The sequence below is a fragment of the Schistocerca piceifrons genome, chromosome 2 (assembly GCF_021461385.2).
Source record: "Schistocerca piceifrons isolate TAMUIC-IGC-003096 chromosome 2, iqSchPice1.1, whole genome shotgun sequence".
Lineage (NCBI taxonomy): Eukaryota > Metazoa > Arthropoda > Insecta > Orthoptera > Acrididae > Schistocerca > Schistocerca piceifrons.
Window position 1 is genome coordinate 858,371,886 of NC_060139.1, and position 23,617 is coordinate 858,395,502.

The 23,617-nt window shown below is 40.1% G+C and overlaps 1 protein-coding gene across 1 annotated transcript in view; it reads right to left on the reverse strand.

Annotated features, from left to right (window-relative positions):
• Positions 1-1,606: 1,606 nt before the first annotated feature.
• The window catches only part of LOC124776873 (ATP-dependent RNA helicase DDX54), a 138,297-nt gene continuing 116,286 nt past the window's right edge, over positions 1,607-23,617 (reverse strand). Inside the window, exons 12-14 of the mRNA XM_047252054.1 lie at positions 22,314-22,452; positions 1,971-2,130; positions 1,607-1,866 (exon numbers count right to left, since the gene is read on the reverse strand). Of these exons, the coding sequence (XP_047108010.1) occupies positions 1,700-1,866; positions 1,971-2,130; positions 22,314-22,452 (466 nt within the window). The 3' untranslated portion in view covers positions 1,607-1,699. The remainder of the gene's footprint in view (positions 1,867-1,970; positions 2,131-22,313; positions 22,453-23,617) is intronic.

The following is a 23,617-nucleotide window of genomic DNA, read 5'->3' on the forward strand; positions in this document are numbered from 1 at the left end:
GTCCAATTCTTATTGCTTTCCAAAATTTTCTCCTCAATTTTTGCCTTTTTGCTGATTCATGTAAACAGAAAATACTGACTATTAGTTCTTATCACTCATAACTATGTCATAGAAATTTCTTACTGTAACAATAGTTAACAAACACTAGTCACAACAGGTGCTGTGAAGTCCTGGCATTCAGGTCGCCAGTTGCGTTTATAGGTGAATGAAAAAAAAATAATTTAAAATATATTACAATTGCATTATTGGAAATGTGCTTGTACAATTTTTGGCTAATCACACTTCCTCTCTTACATTTCAATTGTAGGTGCAAGCAGCAGACTTCAAGGACACCAGTGCATGTCAAAAGTCCTTACTTGGATCCACTTCACTTCAATAAAAAATACTTAATGCTGCTATCAAATCTTCTCTTATTTCGCAACATATACGATAAAAAAACACTCCTAGTTCACCATACTCAAAATCACACATCTTAACAGAAATTTCTACATACAAGAAAGAGAGAAACAAAATCATGTGTAAAGAAACATGAATGATGATTTATTTTTCCATTTGTCTGCACCTTACTGTGTACTCATAATTAATGTCTTTGGCGACGCTGTTTCTTTCTTTCTTCTTCTTCTTTTTCTTTTTTTTTTTTAAATAAATTTTAACTTTACAATACCCTGGGGGTCTTTTGCCATGTGCCTACACATCCAGGCAAACTATTAGGCAAGACACCCATCTACAATTCCCCTGCATCTAGTTCATCATCTCAATCACTATATCAGACATTTTTCATTGTTCTGACCAACTCTGGGTGAGGGGGCGAGGATGACGCGTATCGCCCAGATAAAAACATCAATTCCACCATAAAAGATATCAGCATCACAGAATCAAAGAAGTACCTCAGGATAGGTGGTGTTCCCAACTACTCACCTTGTCCCGCCACCTAGGGGCCAGAATGCATTTCTAAGCACCATCAGATAGCTCCACTGTCACATCTTTCACAATGTGATCATCCTTGAAATGATGATGATGATGATGATGATGCATGTGGCTAGGCTGGGAGCCCCACTTGCAGGGAGCACGGCCGCCTGGTGCAACTTTTTTTAGTTCAGCGACTTGCATGTAAATGGGGATGAAATTAAGACGAAGACAACACAACGCCCAGTCCACAAGTGGAGAAAATCTCCGATCCAGCCAGGAATCAAAACCTAGGCCCCTCGCATGGCATTCCACTGCGCTGACCACTCAGCTATGGAGGCAGACCATTCTCATGGTGCATTGCTGGAACCTGCCTGTCCTCTATTGGATTAGACTACAGGTTGCTATGCGGACTATTAATTGTCATGATTAAAATAACTTTGCAAAGACTTACAGAGTTTCTGGTATTTTTATTCCACCATCAAGCTTGCTAGCTCACACTGACCCTAATTGTTCAGGTTTTGTGCATTTTAACCTATACTGTCTTGTTTAAGTAATAATAGCTGTATACATTGACACAAAAAAACCAAACAAGTGTGTCCAAATGCTTGTAACACTTTAATTGCTTTTCCCTAATAACTTGTTTTCTAAATAACTAAGGTGTTTTGTATGAGCCAGGATAGAGATTATCAAAACACAATTTTAACTTTAATAACCTTAAACATCTTTTACTGAATCGATATCCATTTTACAGATTGCAAACGAATCTCTTATATACATGTGATACAAGATATTAATGACGCCTCTTAGATTTCTTCTTACGATATTTCTTTTTCTTTTTCTCTTGCAACATTCTGGCTTTCAAGATCTGTTCAGGTTTCTTGAGTTCTGATCGTCTCATTTTTTCTTGTACCTTCATATTGTGACGACCCCAGTGAGTGCTCGGAACAGCTTTCAGTCCTGGAAAAAAAGGAATGCTCATGGTGATACGAAACATATGTAAATTTACATACTCAATTTATATAAATAAGTCCACAAAGCATATCAAGTGTCATTCCACACACCTTTAGTAGGCCTGTTTTTGGAATCTTCATCTGTGTCATCATCTTGTTCATCCTGCTGAGATATTTTGCTTCTCTCTTTCCACTGCGAGTACCTGTTGCTTTTATAAGTTGCGGGTATCCAGGCTCCAGATTCGGTGCGTATCTTGCCAGCTTTTGTTCCCTGATTAAAACAAAAAAGGAGAAAGGTAGTGAAATTAGCTAGAAAGTGCCTGTGAAAAACGTGTATTAGGGAATTAAATCATTATAATGAAAAGCTGGATGAAATTCCCAGTGTAAAATGATGAATTTACATATCATAAAGAACTGATTATCATATTTTATAGCACAGTAAAGTTGTTATATTAATTGAGATTTGGAAGGTGCAAACTACATCTGAGCAGATTTTTTTTTTTACACAATGGATCTTACTACTAAAGCTTTAACAAGTATCAGTACGATTTAATTAGGATTCCTAATACATCATTGTGTCCAAGTGATCTGTCCTTCCATTTTTCAACCTCCCCCAATCCTCTTTCCTCCCTGAAGAAGGAACCAATAGCTATAAAAGCTAGGGTAGTGGGTAGTGTTGACACTTTCACCTCATGATGGGAAAAACTGGGCAGCAGTTCCATCTCACAAACCGTAAGATTTGTCTGTTGAGAACAGACTTCCTGTCCTTATTCAAAGATCACAATTGCCGTCACCCCCCCTCCCCCCCCCCCCTTCCCGTTTACCTGACCCTTCTTCTTCCCTCAGTATTCCACACCTCCAATCTGCACTGTTTCTCACATCCCCCATTTCTTCTCTCTTCTACAACATATCAGCTATCTCCTTGGAACCTTCCCCCGTCTCTTCATTCTATCTGTAAACTTCCCTTGGTCTTCTCCCCCCATTCTTGACTTCTCTGTACCTCTCAGCATGATCTTTTTCTAGCTTCCACCTGTCCATTTCTCCCTCTTACCATTCCACAACCCTCACCATGCTGTATCATCCGCTCTTCCAGAATCACTATTCACTGCTCATCCTACTAGGCAACAGCAGTGTGTGTGTGTGTGTGTGTGTGTGTGTGTGGAGAGGCAGTGGGGGGCACAGAATACAAAGTCCAATGATCGAATCATATAGGAAGAATATAATAAACCTGCCTGCTGCGAAACACTGTAAATTGTAAGTCCTGTGGTCATAGATGTGCAGGATCTGTGAGGACAACACAGTTCCCAGAACAACTGTACAAACTATTTCTTGAAAAGGAGCGGGTAGTAAAGGTAGCTGTACTTGTAATAGTAGTAGTCATCGTCATGGTGGGGGGCTGGTGATGGAGGAGGAGGTGGTGGTGGTGGTGGTGGTGGTGGTGGTGCTGCTGCTGCTGAAGATGAAGAAAAGTGGTACCTACTAAAATCCAAATACAGAACACTCTAGTGAACACATCATCTGTGTCCATTTCTGGAGTGTACACTGTTAGCAGTTTATCCACAGCCCAAATAAATTCGCTCATCCTGGCTACCCGTTTCCCAAGCTCAGAAGTCATCTTTGGAATATTGATGTGCCACCAAAGACAGCAGCAGTAGTTCTACTGAATTATATTTACAGACATATTTGTGTAACTTATCAAATTTAACATTGCTTTTATCACTGTGATTCAGCCATTGGCCTCTGGATTTGTCCTCTTGACACTTACACAAAGCCACCATGTCTTATCACAGGAGTCAAACGATTGCATGAACACTAGATCAAGTGCATGGAGGTTCAAGTGAGCCAACTGAAAAATCTTACTGGTTCTTGTAGAATTATAATTGCTGAAATATTAATCATGGCAATCTCAAGCAGCAATTAAATTTATCCCACAAAAAAGGCTCTATCTTTGCAACATCACAGCTAGGGTCATGAGTGCCCCTGGTAAGATTTCAATCACTGATGCTGATGCTGCTGATGTACATGTGAATGTGTCAATACAACACAAACATTAAAAAGCATCTTCACAGAAATTAACTTCCTAAATATGTAGAACTGAAATCTATAAAGCAAAACAATTTCATATATCAAACTTTCAACTAGCAAAGGACAGGAGAAACTGAGAACCCACCACTATTAGGAAAAAAGTTACGGTATCCATTGTTGGTCACTTCCTTTAGAATTTATTCAAGTATCTCAAATTGCTAATAGTACACTGTATATCAGAATAAACTATAGCAGAATAAACTATAGGGTCCCCTTGCATGGGCAAAAGTGTAACCAACCCTATTGATGACTTTGAATCCATCTGTGTAGATGCGTAATGAATTAGAAGAATTGTGGAGGAGAAGGGTACAATCAGCAACCTTCTTGGGGCCACAAAAGAGGTCCATCTGTATCACAGGACAGGGCACAAACCACGGGTGGTGGTGGTGGTGGTGGTGGTGGTGGAGAGGGAGGGTTTCAAGGGGAGCTCTAGGAACACAGAATAAAAGAGGCTGTTGGAGGTCCTTCAGTGGAGTACCGAGTCATATCCAGTTGGTCTACCCAGTTTTGGGCAACACGCCAACAGTCTGTGCTGTTAGTTGTGGAACAGAGTCAAGTGGCAAGGGTGAGTATGCATCTGACTGATTCTGACTGCATAATTTGCCAGAAGCTGTTGTCATCTAACCTGCAGGAATGTGACACCAGCTTCTGCCACGAGGCTGTCAACAGGCTGCTGTTGCCAAGCGCACACCAGTGTGGTGAACTGCGTTCAGCAAGTTCGGTGCTGCTGACCTATAGGCAAAACATCCATAGTCCAAATGGGATAAAATCAGAGCTTTGTAAAACCTCAGACGAAGAGGTATGGTCTTTTGGTGCATACTTGTATGTGGGAACATGTTGTTTTATAAGTTTATGTTGTAAGGCAAGCTGTTGATGTATCATTTTTGCTACATTGTCATGTCTTCTGGGGTATTCTGTATTTGCTAGTATTGTACATCCGCTTGTGATGTGATCTACTGTTTCTATCTGTTGTTTGCAAAGTCTGCATTTATCCGTTGTGGTATTGGGATCTTTAATAATATGCTTGCTGTGATATCTGGTGTTTATTGTTTGATCCTGTATTGCAATCATGAATCCTTCCGTCTCACTGTATATATTGCCTTTTCTTAGCCATGTGTTGGATGCGTCTTGATCGATGTGTGGCTGTGTTAAATGATACGGGTGCTTGCCATGTAGTGTTTTCTTTTTCCAATTTATTTTCTTCGTGTCTGTTGATGTTATGTGATCTAAGGGGTTGTAGAAGTGGTTATGAAATTGCAATGGTGTAGCCGATGTATTTATATGAGTGATTGCTTTGTGTATTTTGCTAGTTTCTGCTCGTTCTATAAAGAATTTTCTTGAATTGTCTACCTGTCCATAATGCAGGTTTTTTTATGTCGATAAATCCCCTTCCTCCTTCCTTTCTGCTTAATGTGAATCTTTCTGTTGCTGAATGTATGTGATGTATTCTATATTTGTGGCATTGTGATCGTGTAAGTGTATTGAGCGCTTCTAGGTCTGTGTTACTCCATTTCACTACTCCAAATGAGTAGGTCAATATTGGTATAGCATAAGTATTTATAGCTTTTGTCTTGTTTCTTGCTGTCAATTCTGTTTTCAGTATTTTTGTTAGTCTTTGTCTATATTTTTCTTTTAGTTCTTCTTTAATATTTGTATTATCTATTCCTATTTTTTGTCTGTATCCTAGATATTTATAGGCATCTGTTTTTTCCATCGCTTCTATGCAGTCGCTGTGGTTATCCAGTATGTAATCTTCTTGTTTAGAGTGTTTTCCCTTGACTATGCTATTTTTCTTACATTTGTCTGTTCCAAAAGCCATATTTATATCATTGCTGAATACTTCTGTTATCTTTAGTAATTGGTTGAGTTGTTGTTTTGTTGCTGCCAGTAGTTTTAGATCATCCATGTATAGCAAATGTGTGATTTTGTGTGGGTATGTTCCAGTAATATTGTATCCATAATTTGTATTATTTAGCATGTTGGATAGTGGGTTCAGAGCAAGGCAGAACCAGAAAGGACTTAATGAGTCTCCTTGGTATATTCCACGCTTAATCTGTATTGGCTGTGATGTGATATTATTTGAATTTGTTTGGATATTAAGTGTGGTTTTCCAATTTTTCATGACTATGTTTAGGAACTGTATCAATTTAGGATCTACTTTGTATATTTCCAATATTTGTAGTAACCATGAGTGGGGTACACTATCAAAAGCTTTTTGGTAATCAATGTATGCATAGTGTAGTGACCTTTGCTTAGTTTTAGCTTGATATGTCACCTCTGTATCTATTATCAGTTGCTCTTTACATCCTCGTGCTCCTTTGCAACAGCCTTTTTGTTCTTCATTTATAATTTTGTTCTGTGTTGTATGTGTCATTAATTTCTGTGTAATGACTGAAGTTATTATTATTATTATTATTATTATTATACCTTCCTGCCAATGGGAGGGGAATTCTCCTTCCCACCAAACATGATTAAAAAGCCCGAGGATACTTTGCACGCTGTCAGCACAAAGATGTTTGAGAATTTGGTTGTGGACTTTGATGAGTCCAGGGGCTGTATCTCGACTCACTGCAAAGTGCTGATTCACAAAAAGGGATGTTGTATGACAGAAGGCCATGTGCATGGCAGGATAATGGGCAGCACTCAATAAGGTGTTTCCAGGTCAGGAAATGAGGACGGTAATTACTGCATGCTAACACTTGAGCAAAGTGTACCACAAAACGTTCAGTAAGTACCAAGGAATCAATGCAAATTTTACCTTTGAAAAGGATGCCAGGAATCGCTGTGGGTGGTGGATGGCCACAAATGCTGTGGACTGTAGTCCATACTTGGGACGATGGGGTGCAGGATCACATAAATGATCCATATTGCTCCCAACATGCCTGCTTCCTTTGCTTTATTAAAAACCACTCTTTCACCAGGAGTCTCTTGAATACTATTAAATTATCAATAGAGGGTTGGCGCTTGTGCTGTTACAGCACCCTGTGGCATTCCCTGATAGCTGTGGTTATATCTTCAGACCACCATGGAACCAGCGATCGTCAGGATGAGCCAGAGGAGTACAGTATCACTACTGCTGCAGCATGAATAATAGTATCAGTAGTATCCCACACTGCTTCATTGATATCAGTCTCAAGACTGGCTGCAGAAGTGGCAGTAGATGAGAAAGCCTGCCAGTCAGCTTTCTGTGGCGACCAAAGTGGAGCCTGTTCCAGATGTCTGTGGGTGGAGAGGGAGAGAACGATAGGAAAATAGTAGTCGTCACAAATATTGCCATGGATGCGCAACTGAATCAGGGGTAAGATACGCGGGCTGTAAACTGTAAGATCAATAGTTGAGTATGTTCTGAGGGCTGCACTGAAATGTGTTGCAGCTCCAGTGTTTAGTAGGCAGACATCCAATTCCGAAAGGTGTTCGAGACATAGTATCATCACCACACAGAGGATTATGGGCATTGAAGTCCCTCAATAAGAGTAAGAGGGGAGGTAGCTGTGCCACTAACTCTTAACATCTCATGATATTGGAAAGGTCTGTCTGAGTGTCGATGAACATTACCTATTGTCATCCAAACTGACACTAGACACCAATGGGCACAGCCTCTAGTGTAGTGGGTGGGGCAACCGCTCCCAGGAAGTATCAGAGCATATGAGGGTACAAACCCTACCGCACTCTCTCGGCATTAACATGATTGGGACAGTAGGGATTGTAGTTTTTCAGAGCAGGGAGGTGTGTTGTTGTTTCCTGAAGTACTATGCCAATTATGGAGTACATAGCCATGACAGAGTTTGGGCAGATGGCGAAGGAAGCCAATACAGTTCCATTCAAGAAGCGATGGAGTCAGGTGTAAGAAAGTGGCAAATGATAAACATGGGTGTCATTACTTCGCTACCAGGTCATAATCCACCTGATTCTGTGATCTGTCACAAGTGTGCGTAGGCTCGACCACTACAGGGATGGGAAGCAGATCATCCAAAGCCTCAGAAAGTTGTTTACCTTCCTGCTTATCCTTCTTATCCTTGTGAGACTTTGATTTCTGTGAAGATTTCTCCCACTTTATCTACTGGGAGCAAAGAGGACAGTAGTTTTCTTTGGCCCACAGCCTGTGGCTGCTGGTCCTTGTCTTGAGAGGGGGGCATCTTGACAGGTGTCCTTATCCCTAAGGCCAGAGGAGACTAGCTATCTCTGGCTGCACCAATGGTGTGGAAACCACCGGTGCTATAGGTGTAGGAGGCAAGGGAGCTAACATCCCCCCCCCCCTCCCCCCAACTGTACGGCAGGCCCTGGGATACAACCAGGGGCACAAGCGAGGCCTTGTCATCGTGTGATGTATGGACTGTGATACAAGTCACAAAATTTGACACCATATCATTCAGATGAAGTCTTTCAATCGTTTTTTCGCATCTTGATAAGACTGGCGGTCAAGCATCTTATATTCTTGTATTTACTTCTCCCTCTTGAATACTGTGAACTGTGGTGAATGAGGAGGGTGCAGTTCCAGACATTCGACACGTTGAGGGGCTGGTCACAAGGGCTGCCCTCATGGGACACACTTCCACATACCCTACAGATATCCTCATTAGAACAGCAGGAAGACACATGCCCAAGCCTTTAGCACCAAAAACATCATCATCGGAAGAGGAAAATAAGGCCCGACATCACTCCTATAAACCAAGGCCTTAACCTTCTCAGGCAAAATGCTGCTGTCGAAGGCTAGGATAAAAGCTCCAATGTTCACTCTGTTATCCTTGGGTGCCTTCTGGGTGTGGCGAATGAAACAGACTTCATGCCGTGCCAAATTAGTATGCAGCTCTTCACCCTCATTCTGCCAACGGCCTTATCAAAGAGGGCAGAGGATCAGATAGAGGTTCAGGGCACACTCTTGTCCTTTGGATGGGAAACTGCCCCTAAAGGCAGAAGAATCAGCAATGATCAACGGCATAAGGCTGCAAAAGTCAATGGAAACCACTGCATTAAGGACCCATATTGTGTATCAACAGGACATGTGGCCTGTAACGAAAAAGTGTCATAATGATTTCTCCATTGGCAAAAGATTTTACAATAGTCCCCCATTTAGATTTCTGGGAGGGGACTGCCAAGTGGGAGGTTACCATGAGAAAAAAGACTGAATAATTAATTTAAAGATAACATTCTATGAGTCAGAGGGTGGAATGCCTGAAGCTTGAGCATGATAGGGAGGCTACAAAATCTGAAAATGGGAATGCAAAGGCTCAATCTAGTTATAGTAGGGGTAAGTGAAGTGGAATGGAAAGACGACAAGGATTTCTGGTCAGATGAGTATAGAATAATATCAACAGCAGTAGAAAATGTTAAACGAGAGTAGGATTCATTATGAATCTGAAGACAGGGCAGAGAGTGTGTTACTGTGAACAAGTCACTGATAGATCTATTCTTATCAGAAATGACAGAAAACCAACACTGACAACGATGGGTCAGGTATACATGCCGACATCGCAACCTGATGTGATAGAGAAAGTATGTGAGCACACTGAAGAGTAATACAATACACAAATAGAGATGAAAGTCTAAAGCCATGGGGGACTGGAATGCAGTTGAAGGCGAAGGAGAAGAAGAAAAGGTTACAGAAGAGTATGGGCTTGGGACAGGAATGAGAGAATAGAAAGCTTAATTGAGTCCTGTAATAAATTTTAGCTAGTAATAGCGAATACTATGTTCCAGAATCACAAGAGGTGGTGGTACACTTGGAAAAGGCCTGATGATACGGGAAGATTTCAGTTAGATTGCACCAGGGTCAGACAGAGATTCCGAAATCAGATACTGGTTTGTAAGGCTTACCCAGAAGCATGTATAGACTCAGATCACAATTTAGTAGCAATGAAGAGTAGGTTGAAGTTTAAGAGATTAGTCCGGAAGAATCAATATGCAAAGAAGTGGGATACGGAAGTACCAAGGAATGATGAGACATGTCTGAAGTTCTCTAAAGCTGTAGATAAATCAATAAGGAATAGCTCAGTAGGCAGTACAGTTGGAAGAGGAATGGACATTTCTAAAATGGGTAATCACAGAAGTTGGAAAGAAAAACCAAGGTACAAGGAAAGTAACTGTGAAGAAACCATGGGTAACAGAAGAAATACTTCCATTGATCAATGAAAGAAGAAAGTACAAAAATGTTCAGGGGAAGGCAGGAATACAGAAATACAAATCACTGAAGAATGAAATAAATAGGAGGTGCAGGGAAGCTAAGACAAAATGCTGCATGAAAAATGAGAAGAATTAAAAAAAGAAATGATTGTCAGAAGGACTGACTCAGCATATAGGAAAGTCAAAATGACCTTCGATGAAATTAAAAGCAAGGGTGGTAACATAAAGAATGCAATGGGAATTCCATCACTAAATGCAGAGGGGAGAGTTGATAGGTGGAAAGTGTACATTGATAGCCTCTATGACGGTGAAGATTTGTCTGATGTGACAGAAGAAGAGACAGGAGTGGATTTAGAAGAGATAGCGGATCCAGTGTTAGAATCAGAATTTATGAGAGCTTTGGAGGAATTAACATCTATTAAGTCAGAAGGGATAGATAACATTTCATCAGAATTTCTAAAACCATTGTGGGAAGTTGCAACAAAATGACTATTCACACTGGTATGTAAAATGTACGAGTCTGGCAACATACCATCTGAGTTTCAGAGAAACATCTTCCACGCAATATCAAAGACTGCAAGAGCTAACAAATGTGAGAATTACTGCACAATCAGCGTAATAGCTCATGTACCCAAGTTGCTGAGCAAAATAATATGCAGAAGAATGGAAAAGAAAATTGAGGATGTGTTACATGACAATCAGTTTGGCTTTAGGAAAGGTAAGGGCACCAGAGAGGCAATTCTGACCTTGCTGTTGATAATGGAAGCAAGACTAAAGAAAAATCAAGACACTTTCATAGGATTTGTTGACCTGGAAAAAGGGTTTGACAATGTAAAATGGTGCGAGATGTTTGAAGTCATGAGAAAAATAGGGGTAAGGTGTACGGAGCAACGGGTAATATACAATATGTACCAGAGCCAAGAGGGAACAATAAGAGTGGATGACCAAAAACAAAGTGCTCACATTAAAAACGGTGTAAGGCAATGATGTAGTCTTTCACCCATACTGTTCAATCTATACATTGAAGCAGCAATGATGGAAATAAAAGAAAGGTTCAGGAGTGGAATTAAGATTTGAGGTGAAAGTATATCAATGATATGATTCACTGATAGTATTGCTATCCTGAGTATAAGTGAAGAAGAATTACATGATCTGCTGAATAGAATGAAAAGCCTAATGAGTACAGAATATGGACTGAGAGAAAATCGAAGAAAGACAAAAGTAATAAGAAGTAGCAAAAATGAGAACAGCAAGAAAATTAACATCAGCATTGATTGTCATGAAGTAGATGACGTTAAGTTTTGATGTGGTATCCTTGTTCACTAGAATGCCACTGGAAGACTCATTGGAAGTAACTGAGGAGAATTCTGATGATGCTCTGTTGGACCTGTTTGTGCACATATTGGGCCTCAACTTATTTTCTGTATGGGAGCCAATATTACGAGCAGATAGAAGGTGTAGCCATGGGCAGTGGTCACCAATATGTTCATGGAGAGATTAAAAGAGGAAGCATTTGAGACTGCTAGATATAAACCCACATGCTTTTTCAGGTATGAGGATGATACCTTTTTGATCTGGGCTCTTGGTAGGGATAGACTCAATGAGTTTCTTGAACACCTTGACTAATGCCACTCAAATATTAAGTTCACCATTGAACTGGGAAAGGTGGGCAGCTACCATTTCTGGATATTCTAGCCAAAGTGAGAGCAGGTGGGTAATTTGACCACAGTGTGTACTGCAAACCTACACACACTGATTAATGCCTGCAAGCCACCAGCTGTCACCATGCACTGTAGAAGCATGGAGTTCTAAAACATTGGTATACAGGGCACACAACTTCTCAGATGTACACAGCTTGATAGTAGAAACAGAGCATCTATGATCAGTGTTCGCAAAAATGGATACACAGCCTCACATATTCAGAAGAACCTTCAACCATCCACTCTGACACACGATAAAGAAGAGCAAGATGGGGCAAAGACTTGCCCCATGTGGTATCTATTTCTGCCAATATCAGCAGGATTCTCAGGAAGCATAATATAATGTGCATGTTCTGTCCACCTATCAGAATAAGTGGACTACTAGGAAATGTAAAAGATGACTTGGGACTATGAAAATCAGGAATTTATAATATACCCTGGCAATTGGGTATGTCATACAGTGGCTAAGCAACTAGACAAGGCGAGCAGCAGCAGCAGAACTCCACAAAAAGAAAACTGTGGGTGTGGACATGGGGAACGAACCCCAGACAGAGCACCAATTGCACCAAACCAAAGATGGAACATCGCAGGACACTTTTAGTGAGAGTGGATTGCAATGGGAATATCTAGAACCACACTGGACCGAAAATGGAATGCTAGTGCACAGGCTGGTGCACTGTTCTGAAGACATAACACCAGAGCTCAGCCTCATTCACCAGACCAAAATGGGAATCCCTAAGGATGCCACTAGCAGGAGTGGATGGCAGATGGAACACCCAGGACCAACAATGGCCATACGTGTAACTACTGGATCCGTTCCACTCAACAAGCAATCTCAGGTAGCATCTGATAATGAGTCACACTGTCAAAATATCGTGCAACAACAACTTTGATACCTGGCATAATACCCAACACCTCAAGATGTCAATAAAATGCTAGTTGCAGAAAAAGTAAATAATAGGTGGAGTTCCAACAGAAGAATACTATGGAAATGTATCTCACACATAAAATAAGCAGCTTACAAACGACTTTTTTTGGCCACTTATAAAGTATTGCCCACTGGTCTGGTACACTTACCAAGTAGGGCTGGCTATCAGAGGGGAGAGATAATATCCAAAAAAGAGTGTTGCATTTTGTTACATGTTTGTTGACTGCAGGAGCGTTAAAATGGTTATCAAGCTCCAATGGTAGAAGCTAAAAACGAGGATTACCGTTAAAATTCCAAGAGTGTATTTTGTATCAAAGGTAAATTCAATCATGAAAACTAAGAAACTTGAGAAAGAATTTCTAGCCGGTACTTACTTTCAGGAGGTGACGAGTCGTAGTGCCGATAGACACATAAAGTGACACATTACCTATCTTTCAGAACTAATAGTTCAGTCTACATCTAAATGCGTATTCTACAAACAACTGTGAAGTGCATGGCAGGGGATACTTCCCACTGTACAAGTTATTAGGACTTTTTTCCATTCCATTCACACATGGGGCACGAGAAGAATGAATGTTTGACTGCATCTGGTTGACTGGTTGGTTAGTTGGTTGATTTGGGGGAGCGACCAAACAGTTATGTCATCAATCCCATCAGGTTAGGGAAGGGTGGAGAAGGAAGTCAGCCATGCCTTTTCCAAGGAATCATCTCAGTGCTTGCCTAAAGTGATTTAGGGAATCACAGAACACCTAAATCAGGACAGCTGGACGCAGGTTTGAACCACCATCCTCCTGAATGCAAGTCCAGTGTGATAACGACTGTACCACCTCACTCAGTGACAGCTGTAATTAATCTAACGTTTTCCTTATGATACATACAGAATTTTTGTATATTCCTAGATTCATCATATAAAGCCACTCTTAAAACTTTATAAATAGAATTCCTCAGGATATATACAATGTTCAGTAGTTTGCGAGTGAAATTTCTTCAGCATCTCTCCGACACAGTCCCTCGAGTGAAACGAGCCTGTGACCATTCCTTCTGCCATTCTCTACACATTCAATATCCCCCATTAGTCCTGCATAGTATGGATCCCACATACTTGAGTAATATTCTAGGATGGGTCACACAAGTATTTTGTAAGTAATTTCCTTTGCAAACTGATTACATTTTCCTAGTATTCCACCAGCGAACTGAGGTCTGTCAGCTGTTTTACCTATGATTGATCCTGTGTGTTCATTTCATATTTCTACAAAGTGTTACACCCATGTATTTGTATGTGCTGATTTGTTCCAGTTGTGACTAACTGATACTGTAGCCATAGGATGTAATATTTACAATTTACAGTTTCTGAACATTTCAAGCAAGTCTCAATCTTACCACCACTTTTAAATCTTATCAAGATCCACCTGCATATTTTTGCAGCTATTTTCAGACAGTACTTCATCAAATATAACTGCAACACCCATGGAAAGCCAGAAATTACTATTAATATTGTCTGCAAGATCATTAGCATGCAACAGGAGCAGCAATGGTGCCAACACACTTACCTGTTGCACGACTGAAGTTACATATACATCAGTCAATGACTCTCCATCCAAGGTAACATATTGTGTCTCCCCTACCAAGAAATCCTCAATTCAGTCACAAATTTTGTTTGGTAACCCCTGTGATCGTACTTTTGAAAATAAGCACAAGTGTGCTACTGAGGCAAATGCTTTTCAGAAATTGAGAAATACTGCATCTTTCTGACTGCCTTGACCCAAGCTTTCAGGTTATCATGTGAGAAAAGTGCAAGTTGGGTTTTGGAATCCATGCTGGCTGGCGCGGAGGAGGACAGTTTGTTTGAGATACCTCATTATATTTGAGCTCAGAATACATTCTAAGGTTCTACAAGAAATGGATGTCAAGCATAATGGACACTGTTTTGCAGATATCTTCTGCTACCCAGTCACAAATTCAGTATACAATCTACTAGGTGTTCCAGTGGGCCCTGGAGATTTGCTCAATTTTAGAAATTGCACCTGTTTCTCAACATCACTGATACTAATATCCATATCACTCGTCTTTGCAGTGGTGCAACTATTAAATAAAAGTACTAACCCTGGATTTTTATTTGTAAAGAAACATCTGGAAACAGAGTTCAGCATTCCTGCTTTTCTTTTCTTTGGTTTGTTTCGTTTTGCTACCGTCAATTCCCTATCTATAGCACTATGCTTCATTTTACACTTATTATGCAGTAATAACTGTTTCTTTAGAAGTTCCTTTACAGTGATTATATACCATGGAAGATCTCTCTCATCACAAACTGTTGTATTAAGTACGTATATAGCCACTCTATGGCCAACTGTTGTTCTAAGTGTGAGCCACAGTTCTTCTACATGCTTCTCTCAAGAGCAAAATGTTTCGAGTTCCTTAATGAGATATCACACTACTGGCCCATTATCTAGTTTGCTGAACATTTAATAAATCCTTCTACTTGTTTTAATAGCCCTTTGTACTTTGGCAATCATTTTTGTTACAACTGCCTCATGGTCACTGACGCCAGTTTCAAAGTGAACATGCTCAGAAACATTACGCATTATTAGATCCAAGATACAGAGTTATTCTAAATGTTGGACACATTTTCGAAACTTCGTATTTATTCACACACAAATCCACAATGAACAAGCTTTGTACCAATGAAATGAGGAAGTTCCAATTTTTTTTCCCATAATGTTTGATTTCAACTTAATAAATTTAATAATTTGTAATTAATTAATTTTTAATAATTATTGAATAATTAAAAATGTGATACGTGTCACAAATTTTCAATGTGGCCATCGTTGGCTGCACGACAAACATCAATGCAGTAGCCAAACTCGTCCCACAAATGCGAAAGTGTATCTGCTGTTACTGAGTGTATGGCAGCAGTCATCTGGTTCCGCAGATCGTTCAGAGTGGTTTGTACAGGCGGGATGTAAACAGCTTCCTTCACATAACCCAACAAGAAATAGTTGCAGGGTGTGAGATCAGGAGATCTCAGTGGCCAGAAATCCAGAGCCAAGTCCTTAAGTCCACTGCAACCAACCCAGCACTGAAGAAGGGTCATTCAGAAGGCCTCGAACATCATGGTGCCAATGAGGCGGAGCTCCATCCTGTTGGAAAATAAAAGTCCTGGGAATCTTCCATAACTTGAGTGAACAGCCACTGTTCCAACATGTCCAGGTACATGATTCCTATTACAGTTCTTTCTGCAAAGAAAAATGGTCCATAAACCTTTGTACGGGATACGGCGCAGAACACGTTGATCTACAGTGAGTCTCTTTCGTGTTGCAATGGTGAATGTGGATTTTTCAGACCCCATATGCAAACATTGTGTCTATCAACTTTTCCACTAAGGCAGAACATTGCTTCACCGCTGAAAGTTACACGCTGTAGAAATGTGTCATCCTCCATCTTTGCTAGCACATAACCAAAAAATGCGAGATGCTTCTCTTTGGCATTGGGGTTGAGAGCCTCCACAAGCTGTAATCGGTAGAGCCTGTACAGCAAATGCCGTCTCAGAACTCTCCATACAGTTGGTTGGAGTATTTCAAGTTCGTGATTGGCTCTATTGGTAGACTTGCTGGGACTGTGCACAAAACTTTCTTGAATCCATTGAACATCATACTCTGACACACGCGGTCGGCCTGTGCTTTTTCCTTTGCACACATTCCCAGTCTGTTTAAATTGCCTAAACCAATAGCTAATGGTTTTGCAAGTTGGTGATTGAATGCCGGCCGCTTCTGAGACCATCACCACCTGCTCACTGTCGCCCGCTAAAAACTTTGAAACTTCCTCTTTTCATTGGTATAAAGCTTGTTCATTTTGGATTTGTACTTGAATACACATGAATTTTTGAAAATAGGTCAATCATTTAGAATAATCCTGTATTTCCGTAATGAGAGCAGTTCTGAACAATCTGTTCTTGGTAGCTAACAGAGAACGCATTTAGAAAAGTTTCACTGGACATCCTGTCACGCCCACCACTCACAAAATTGCATTTTTCCTTTCTGACCACTGGATAATCAATGATGACAGTATGATTGAGGAACTTATGAACTAGCGAATTTAGATTTGAGGTAGATTTCAGTTGTATCTGAAGGTGAGTCTGGTGGTCAATAGAATAAGCCAATTACAAGTTTATACCTGCCCTTGATACTGCACCTTTCCCATCTTGGTGGAATTGAGGTTCTCAGTAAGGCGACAAGGATAGGCCATTATAAAGGAAAGGTGGGCCACTGAGAACCAGACCACAGGATACATGTTATGTTAATAACCTAATTGATGCCTGTTGTAATGAAATGTGAATGGATACAGTGTATTAAATATTGAGCAATCATCATATATATCTCCACAGCAGGGTAGTTGCTCTGATACACAAGAACAAAAAAGGGTTCAAAGAAGGTATGATACTAGTTAGAAGGCATCATTACTTTTAATTGTTGAGAAATAACTGACAGAAAATTTCCATGAGTAATAATTTGACAAGCTGTGCCTTTCTGACACCTAATGTAAAATAGTGAAGAGTAAATAAAAAATATGTGAAACTAGCTCACACAGCCACACTTTGCTGTGGCCCAGTTTGCTTAAATCAAAAAGAAAGAAAATAGAAAGCACACGTTTCTAACATGCATGATAATTGGATATACACTCTCACCCACTTTCACCTGCTCTTTCTCTTTATTCCGCGCACCCTCTGGCATTGTCTCCTTGACTCTCTTCCTAGCACTATACTGTCACTGTCAACAATGTTCCACTGCCAGTGTGTCCCTATGTTTCTCTCACAACACCACTGCCTCCTTCGCTCCTTGTCTCCTCCTCTCCCCCATCTCTATCCATCACCCCCCTTTCTTTGTCCATCTCCTCTTCCTCCTCCTCCGTCCACCTTCTCCTGCCCCTCTCTCTGTGTATATACTCCTTCTGTTTTCTATGTCCATCTCCTCTCCTCTCCCCCCTCCCCCCCCCCCCCCCCGCCCCACCCAGTTTCTAATCATAAACCAATAAGCCATAAGCACAACATTTCATTATTTTGTGCATTTGTGTGTGTGTGTATTTTATGAAGTATGTAGTATATATGTATCTATACATTGATTATAGTAATGTGTAAAAATTTGAAGTAAATCAGAGGCACATTTTGAGATTTTTGGTAACAAAGTTTTCCCTATATATACAAGTATTACAGAATCGGGTACCTAGAAACATGCCTGTATTAGAAGTCAACAATGGGTCAAAATTTCAAAGCAATGCTATGTGACGTAGCATGTGAAAGTTGCTGCATTGGACGGGTTACTCCTGTAACTTAAATATCAGATCTGAAGATGGTTCTGAATGAACCGAAACCGGTCATATGAATAATAAAAAAAAAAATTTGCAATCAAGACGGATTTAAAGTAACATTACTTGTCCATCCCTACACAATCCCTGCTCCCAATACATTGCCCCATGGCTCACATCCCCGTAACAGACCTAGCTGCAAGACCTGGGACCTATTCTATATCGTTCATACCGATCTGTGCAGTAAGTTGTCTCAGTAGTGACGTCATTCAGTTCTTTATCTGAATTTCCTGTTCAGTAAGCTTCTGAGACCTGTTACCAAACGGTCCTCCTACCAATTTTTCGACAACTGTGCCGAGAGGTTTTGGATTTCAGTATGCTCTGTCGTTCTGTTAGCTGTGGTTTATTTACACCTATAATTTATTTAAAAAAAAAGGTTCAAATGGCTCTGAGCACTATGGGACTTAACATCTGTGGTCATCAGTCCCCCAGAACTCAGAACTACTTAAACCTAACTAACCTAAGGACATCACACACATCCATGCCCGAGGCAGGATTCGAACCTGCGACCGTAGCAGTCGCACGGTTCCGGACTGAGCGCCTAGAACCGCGAGACCACCGCCGCCGGCTATAATTTGTTATTTTAAACATACCGAGTGGTTTTAGTTTCGGAATTAGTGATTGTGTCACTAAAGAATCACCACAGGACGCATCCAGTTGGAAAGTGAGTTCATAATAGACTATTTTCCTTTGTTAGAAATATGTTTAGGTAAGATTGTTACTGTGAATGATACAACATAAAAAAATTCATTCAATATTCTCTCAAAATACCTGTTATTTTACGCAATTAAAGAGTTTAAAGATAATTAAATATCAAGACATCGGCTCTGCTTATGTATATTACATTGTGAGTGTTAGCGGAAATTACTAGTGACTTCGCCTGCTCTTTTCTGCAAATGGTTTACTTATTAATTATCGAAACGTGTTCAAAACTTTTAAGTAACAATGTAAAGGAATTTTGTGAAGCCTGACAGAGGAAACCATCCAAAATTTCATGCAATTACTGCTTATGCCCACATCATTCACCAACGAAGCCAGCCTGGGTCTCTCTCGCTCGGAATTACATAAAATAAAGCGGTAGTAGCATGTAAGCTGTAGTAGCAAAGTGGGTAAGGTGGTGAACTGACACGGCAACAGACTTACATTCGTATTATAATGGTACAGCCTCCCCCAGAACTCATACGAAATGTCTGATACCACCTTTTTTTTTTTAAATATGCATTGGGATAGTTATCGGACAATTCAGTGCTTCCTAAGGCGTCATATGTGTGTCTTTATATGTATCATTCTGTCCTATTTGATAAAAAAAACTTGATATTCATTGTGAAGGCACGTGGACTGTTTTGGAAGGATGTGCATTGTCTTAATTATTGGTGGATTGTTGTCATTGATAAAATTATGTACATGTTAAGTAACTAATCAAGAAATTGAAGTAATAAGTCCTGAGCAATAAATAACTAGAGACTGCAGAGATGTTAGCATGAAAAATCAATGCTTCTAATTAACAAAATGGTAATCCAAAAATCCTGTAACAGAAGACCTCACTATCTTGAGAAACCACTTAAAAGTTACTACAAAGCAATTTATTTTCATTTGTTATTTATTTTTATGTCTTCCTTTGCAATTAATATTCTTTGTAATTACATTTCTAATTAACTCTCCAATTGTTTACATCTAACAGTTTTCCAATTCCAGAATTTGAGGCTTTATTGGTGCATTTTATGTATGTAATCAGATAAAGCCCGAGCTCTGTACTACCATCGTATGTTAGTAACCAAGCCCAAACTATAATTAATTACATAACTAAAATAATACAAGAGACATTATTGTAGTTAAAGTTCAGAAGGATTTTCTTATGGAAAACTAAAGATATTACTAAAAAGATTTGTCATTCAATACTGTATTTTATACCTTATTCGGCTGTAACATCAGTTTCTTTAAGTTTCGTAAATTTTAACTGTAACATCAAAATTGTACAAAATTAATAATGCTTTATTTTGGAAGTTATTCTTAAAATTCTATATAAAGCGATGCTCCGACAAGTCAGTTTTGAAGTTCTTTTGGAAGTCTAAGAGATCAGTGAAGTATGTCCGTGTTTTGTTTACACAACGAGTGTGCAGTTCGGATGTCAATTAATGTGAATACATTTTGTGAAGCATGAAAATTTCACATTCATTCATCAATGGACCAGGAAGGAGCAACTTAAGTAACATTCAACATGAATCGTTACAGTATCCTACTTAATGCAAAAATATTTTTTTCCTCTTCGTGTTTGCAACACATTCTGAGACTTCGTTATTCGTCAAAGAGTGTAGTCAGACAGGAATCTAACATCACAACGTAAATTACTGCGAATGAGACTAGTAGCAATCATCTTTATACTTTAGCTTGTCACAAGTATTTATCTGTGGTTGAATCATTAACAACAGTAGACAGAGATGAAAGGTTTCCGCCACAATATTTTCAGACTATATCACCATATATGAAACATTTTGATTCAACATGTGCATATTATAAACTACAACGAACTTCTATAGCTGCACTCACCACATGCTCTCGAAACAGTGATTTTTTAAATTTTGTTTTTATGAACCAAATTGTTGATGTATCATATAGGGAAGTAGGCTACTTCATCATTTGGATTTCTAGGAGCGAGCTACAACCACATTCTATACATCTTCTTATTCTTTGACACTCTCTTAAACAATTTTTTGGGTTCTTGGAGATGTGTTCTGTCTATGCAACTGATTGAAGGCAGTTTATTCCCATATGCATTTCACTTCTTTTACTTGTGAAGCATCATCACAAATAAAGGAAGCGAAATGCTTATGGCAATAAACAAACTGCCTTCAACTAGTTGCATAAACGGTGAATTTTAAAGCAACTCAGGAATGACGTAAAACAAAAAAATGATGAATTTTTTGGGTGTTTCTATAGATTTATTTGTACAATGTAGTACTACACTCCATTAATAACTCATATTCCGAAATGTAAACTCCAAAACAAGACGTCAATGTGAATAAGAATAAAATGACATAATGTGACATTTACGACGGTTTCCAGAACACCGTGAATATTCTATCGATATCATCCATTCGTGAAAGCCCATGGTCAGTGAAATTTGAACAGTATTACGTACTCTAACCACACTTTTCGGTACTGTGAACAATGGCATGCCTGTGTCGGCTGCTAGCCTCTTCAAGTTCGTGCCGCTCTGGTGCTGCAGCGTGCATGCATGGATCTGAGGCAGATTGCTTTTGATTGGTTGGCGCGAGGAGAACAGCATTTCAGTTCCCTAGGACCATTCGACATCACTTTTGAAATGCGTACTGAATAATGTTGGGGCTCTGTTTCGAAAACAAGACTGTTTAGTGCACTCGCGTACCGAACCGATCGGCAAAATGGCAGAAAGATACAGCATAGGGCCCCTGCCCCATACATCTTCCTACCACCACCTACTCCAGTCCAGTCACAAACATCATCTATCCCGTCAAAGGTAGGGCCAACTGCGAAACCAGTCATGTGATCTACAAGCTAAGCTGCAACCACTGTGCTGCATTCTATGTGGACATGAAACAACTGCACCACCCAGTTGCTGAGCATGCCACCCAACACGACATTCTTCATTTCAGTGGCTGGTTCACAGCCTGTGCCATCTGGATCCTTCCCACCAACAGCAGGTGGGAACTCTTCCTGCAATATATCCTACATTCCTGTAATCCCCCTTGCCTCAATCTTCATTAGTCTTTGTCCTTACCCATCTAGCCTCTTCCCTGTTCCCACTCCAGCACTATGCAGCCCTCTATTCCACCAACACACCTGTTCATTTGACTTCTCTGCTTTACCGCTACACTCTCTTTCCCCTGTCTCCTGTCTAACCTCCCAACTGCACCTTGCTGCCCTACCCTCTCTCCACCTTATCCCTCCATGCTCACACTAGCAGCACTTTACTGTCCCCCATTGCTACCCTGCTATCCCTTCCCCTCCCCGCCCCAGACTACTCCTTACCTCCACCCAGTTGCCTCTCTCATCATGCACTGCTGCCCACAGTCTGGCTTCAGCTGCCAGAGACTGTGTGTGTGTGTGTGTGTGTGTGTGTGTGTGTGTGTGTGTGTGTGTGTGTACAAAGGTTATCATTTCAAGTATATCACAAATTTTTGAGCTTCATTACGTAATAGCAGAGACTGGATTTCACAAATTTTTGAGTTTCATTATGTAATAGCAGAGACTGGATTTTTTTTTTTTTAATGTATGATTTCTTACCTGATCCACACCAACCATTTTCTTCTTCTTTCGATCCCAACGCATCAGTTTTTTCTGCAATTTCAGGGAATCTTCATTGTCTGCTGTCAAATCCAGCTGAAATTTTGACGCTTCTGACTGGAAGTTATTTACAGAAAGACTGTAATAAAAAAATAAACAATTAAAAATTAACTAGTTATGAAAAGCACAATGGCATTCATCATTAAGAGTTGCCAGTAAACCAGACGTGCATTACTGCACTGGCATAAGAATAGTACATGTCGAGTGAACCTGAGATGCAGTAAAAAATTTTTGGAGATTGTTCAGGGAAATTTTCTGGGCATTCTGTTACGAGAGACCCATGATACCTGGTGGTTCACTATGGAGTAATGACATACTACAATTTACTTGGTTTGTTACTGCAATTACCAATGTTTCAGTGAAAATACAGCTACAAAAATGGAAATGCCTGTAGTATGCAATCATCAAAGTTTACAACAAAAAACAGAGTAATGCAACAACCTTCGGATGAAATAAGTACACTTTTATCACAGTGTGTTTGATCTGTTCTGTTGGTAATCTCAGAAGTGAGTAGAGCTCTTTGTGGGAGGAAATGGACTTTCCCAGAAGAACCTTGCAAAACCCCCCACACACACACCAAAACTTCGTTGCTTGTTTCCTGTGCAGAAATGTAGTGCAGTGTGTGATACTTTACATCAATTCTGTTCATGTGATTGTAGTTACCGATGATTGGCGCATAGAAACTTGTAACAGAAGGAAGTATTCACAATATCTTTTGAGCTCTTGATATTTTTCTAGTAAAAGTACACACAATCACACAGACACCCAAATGTGCACTCCTGCAGTTGCAGCGAGACCGATTATCGATTATTGAGAGCAGTTTGCCTGGCCAGGTGGCGCTCCCTTACCCTAACTAATCTGGTCCTTCTAAATCATACAATCTAAGCACTCAAACCACACACTGTGGCCTCTACTCCTTTCACAAGATCCTTTTATTCTGGACAATAACTTTCTTGGTGCTATCACTGCAGTAGGAAGTCTTGCCCTTCGACAACTGGAACAGACTTTCCAACATCTCTGCATAGAAACATTACAACATGATCCCATAAGTCCGGCAGCTTCTCAAGACCATAGGTTCACCCCAAAATCTGACACCTAAATCCATCTGCTTTCTCAAACCGGCAAACCCCTACACTCCTACCTTTTACCTAGAACCCAAAGTTCACAACCCCAAAGCATCATGTCTCCCACTGGTCATCCCACTGTGGCAAGGTACCATGCTCCCACAGAACTAACTTCTACCT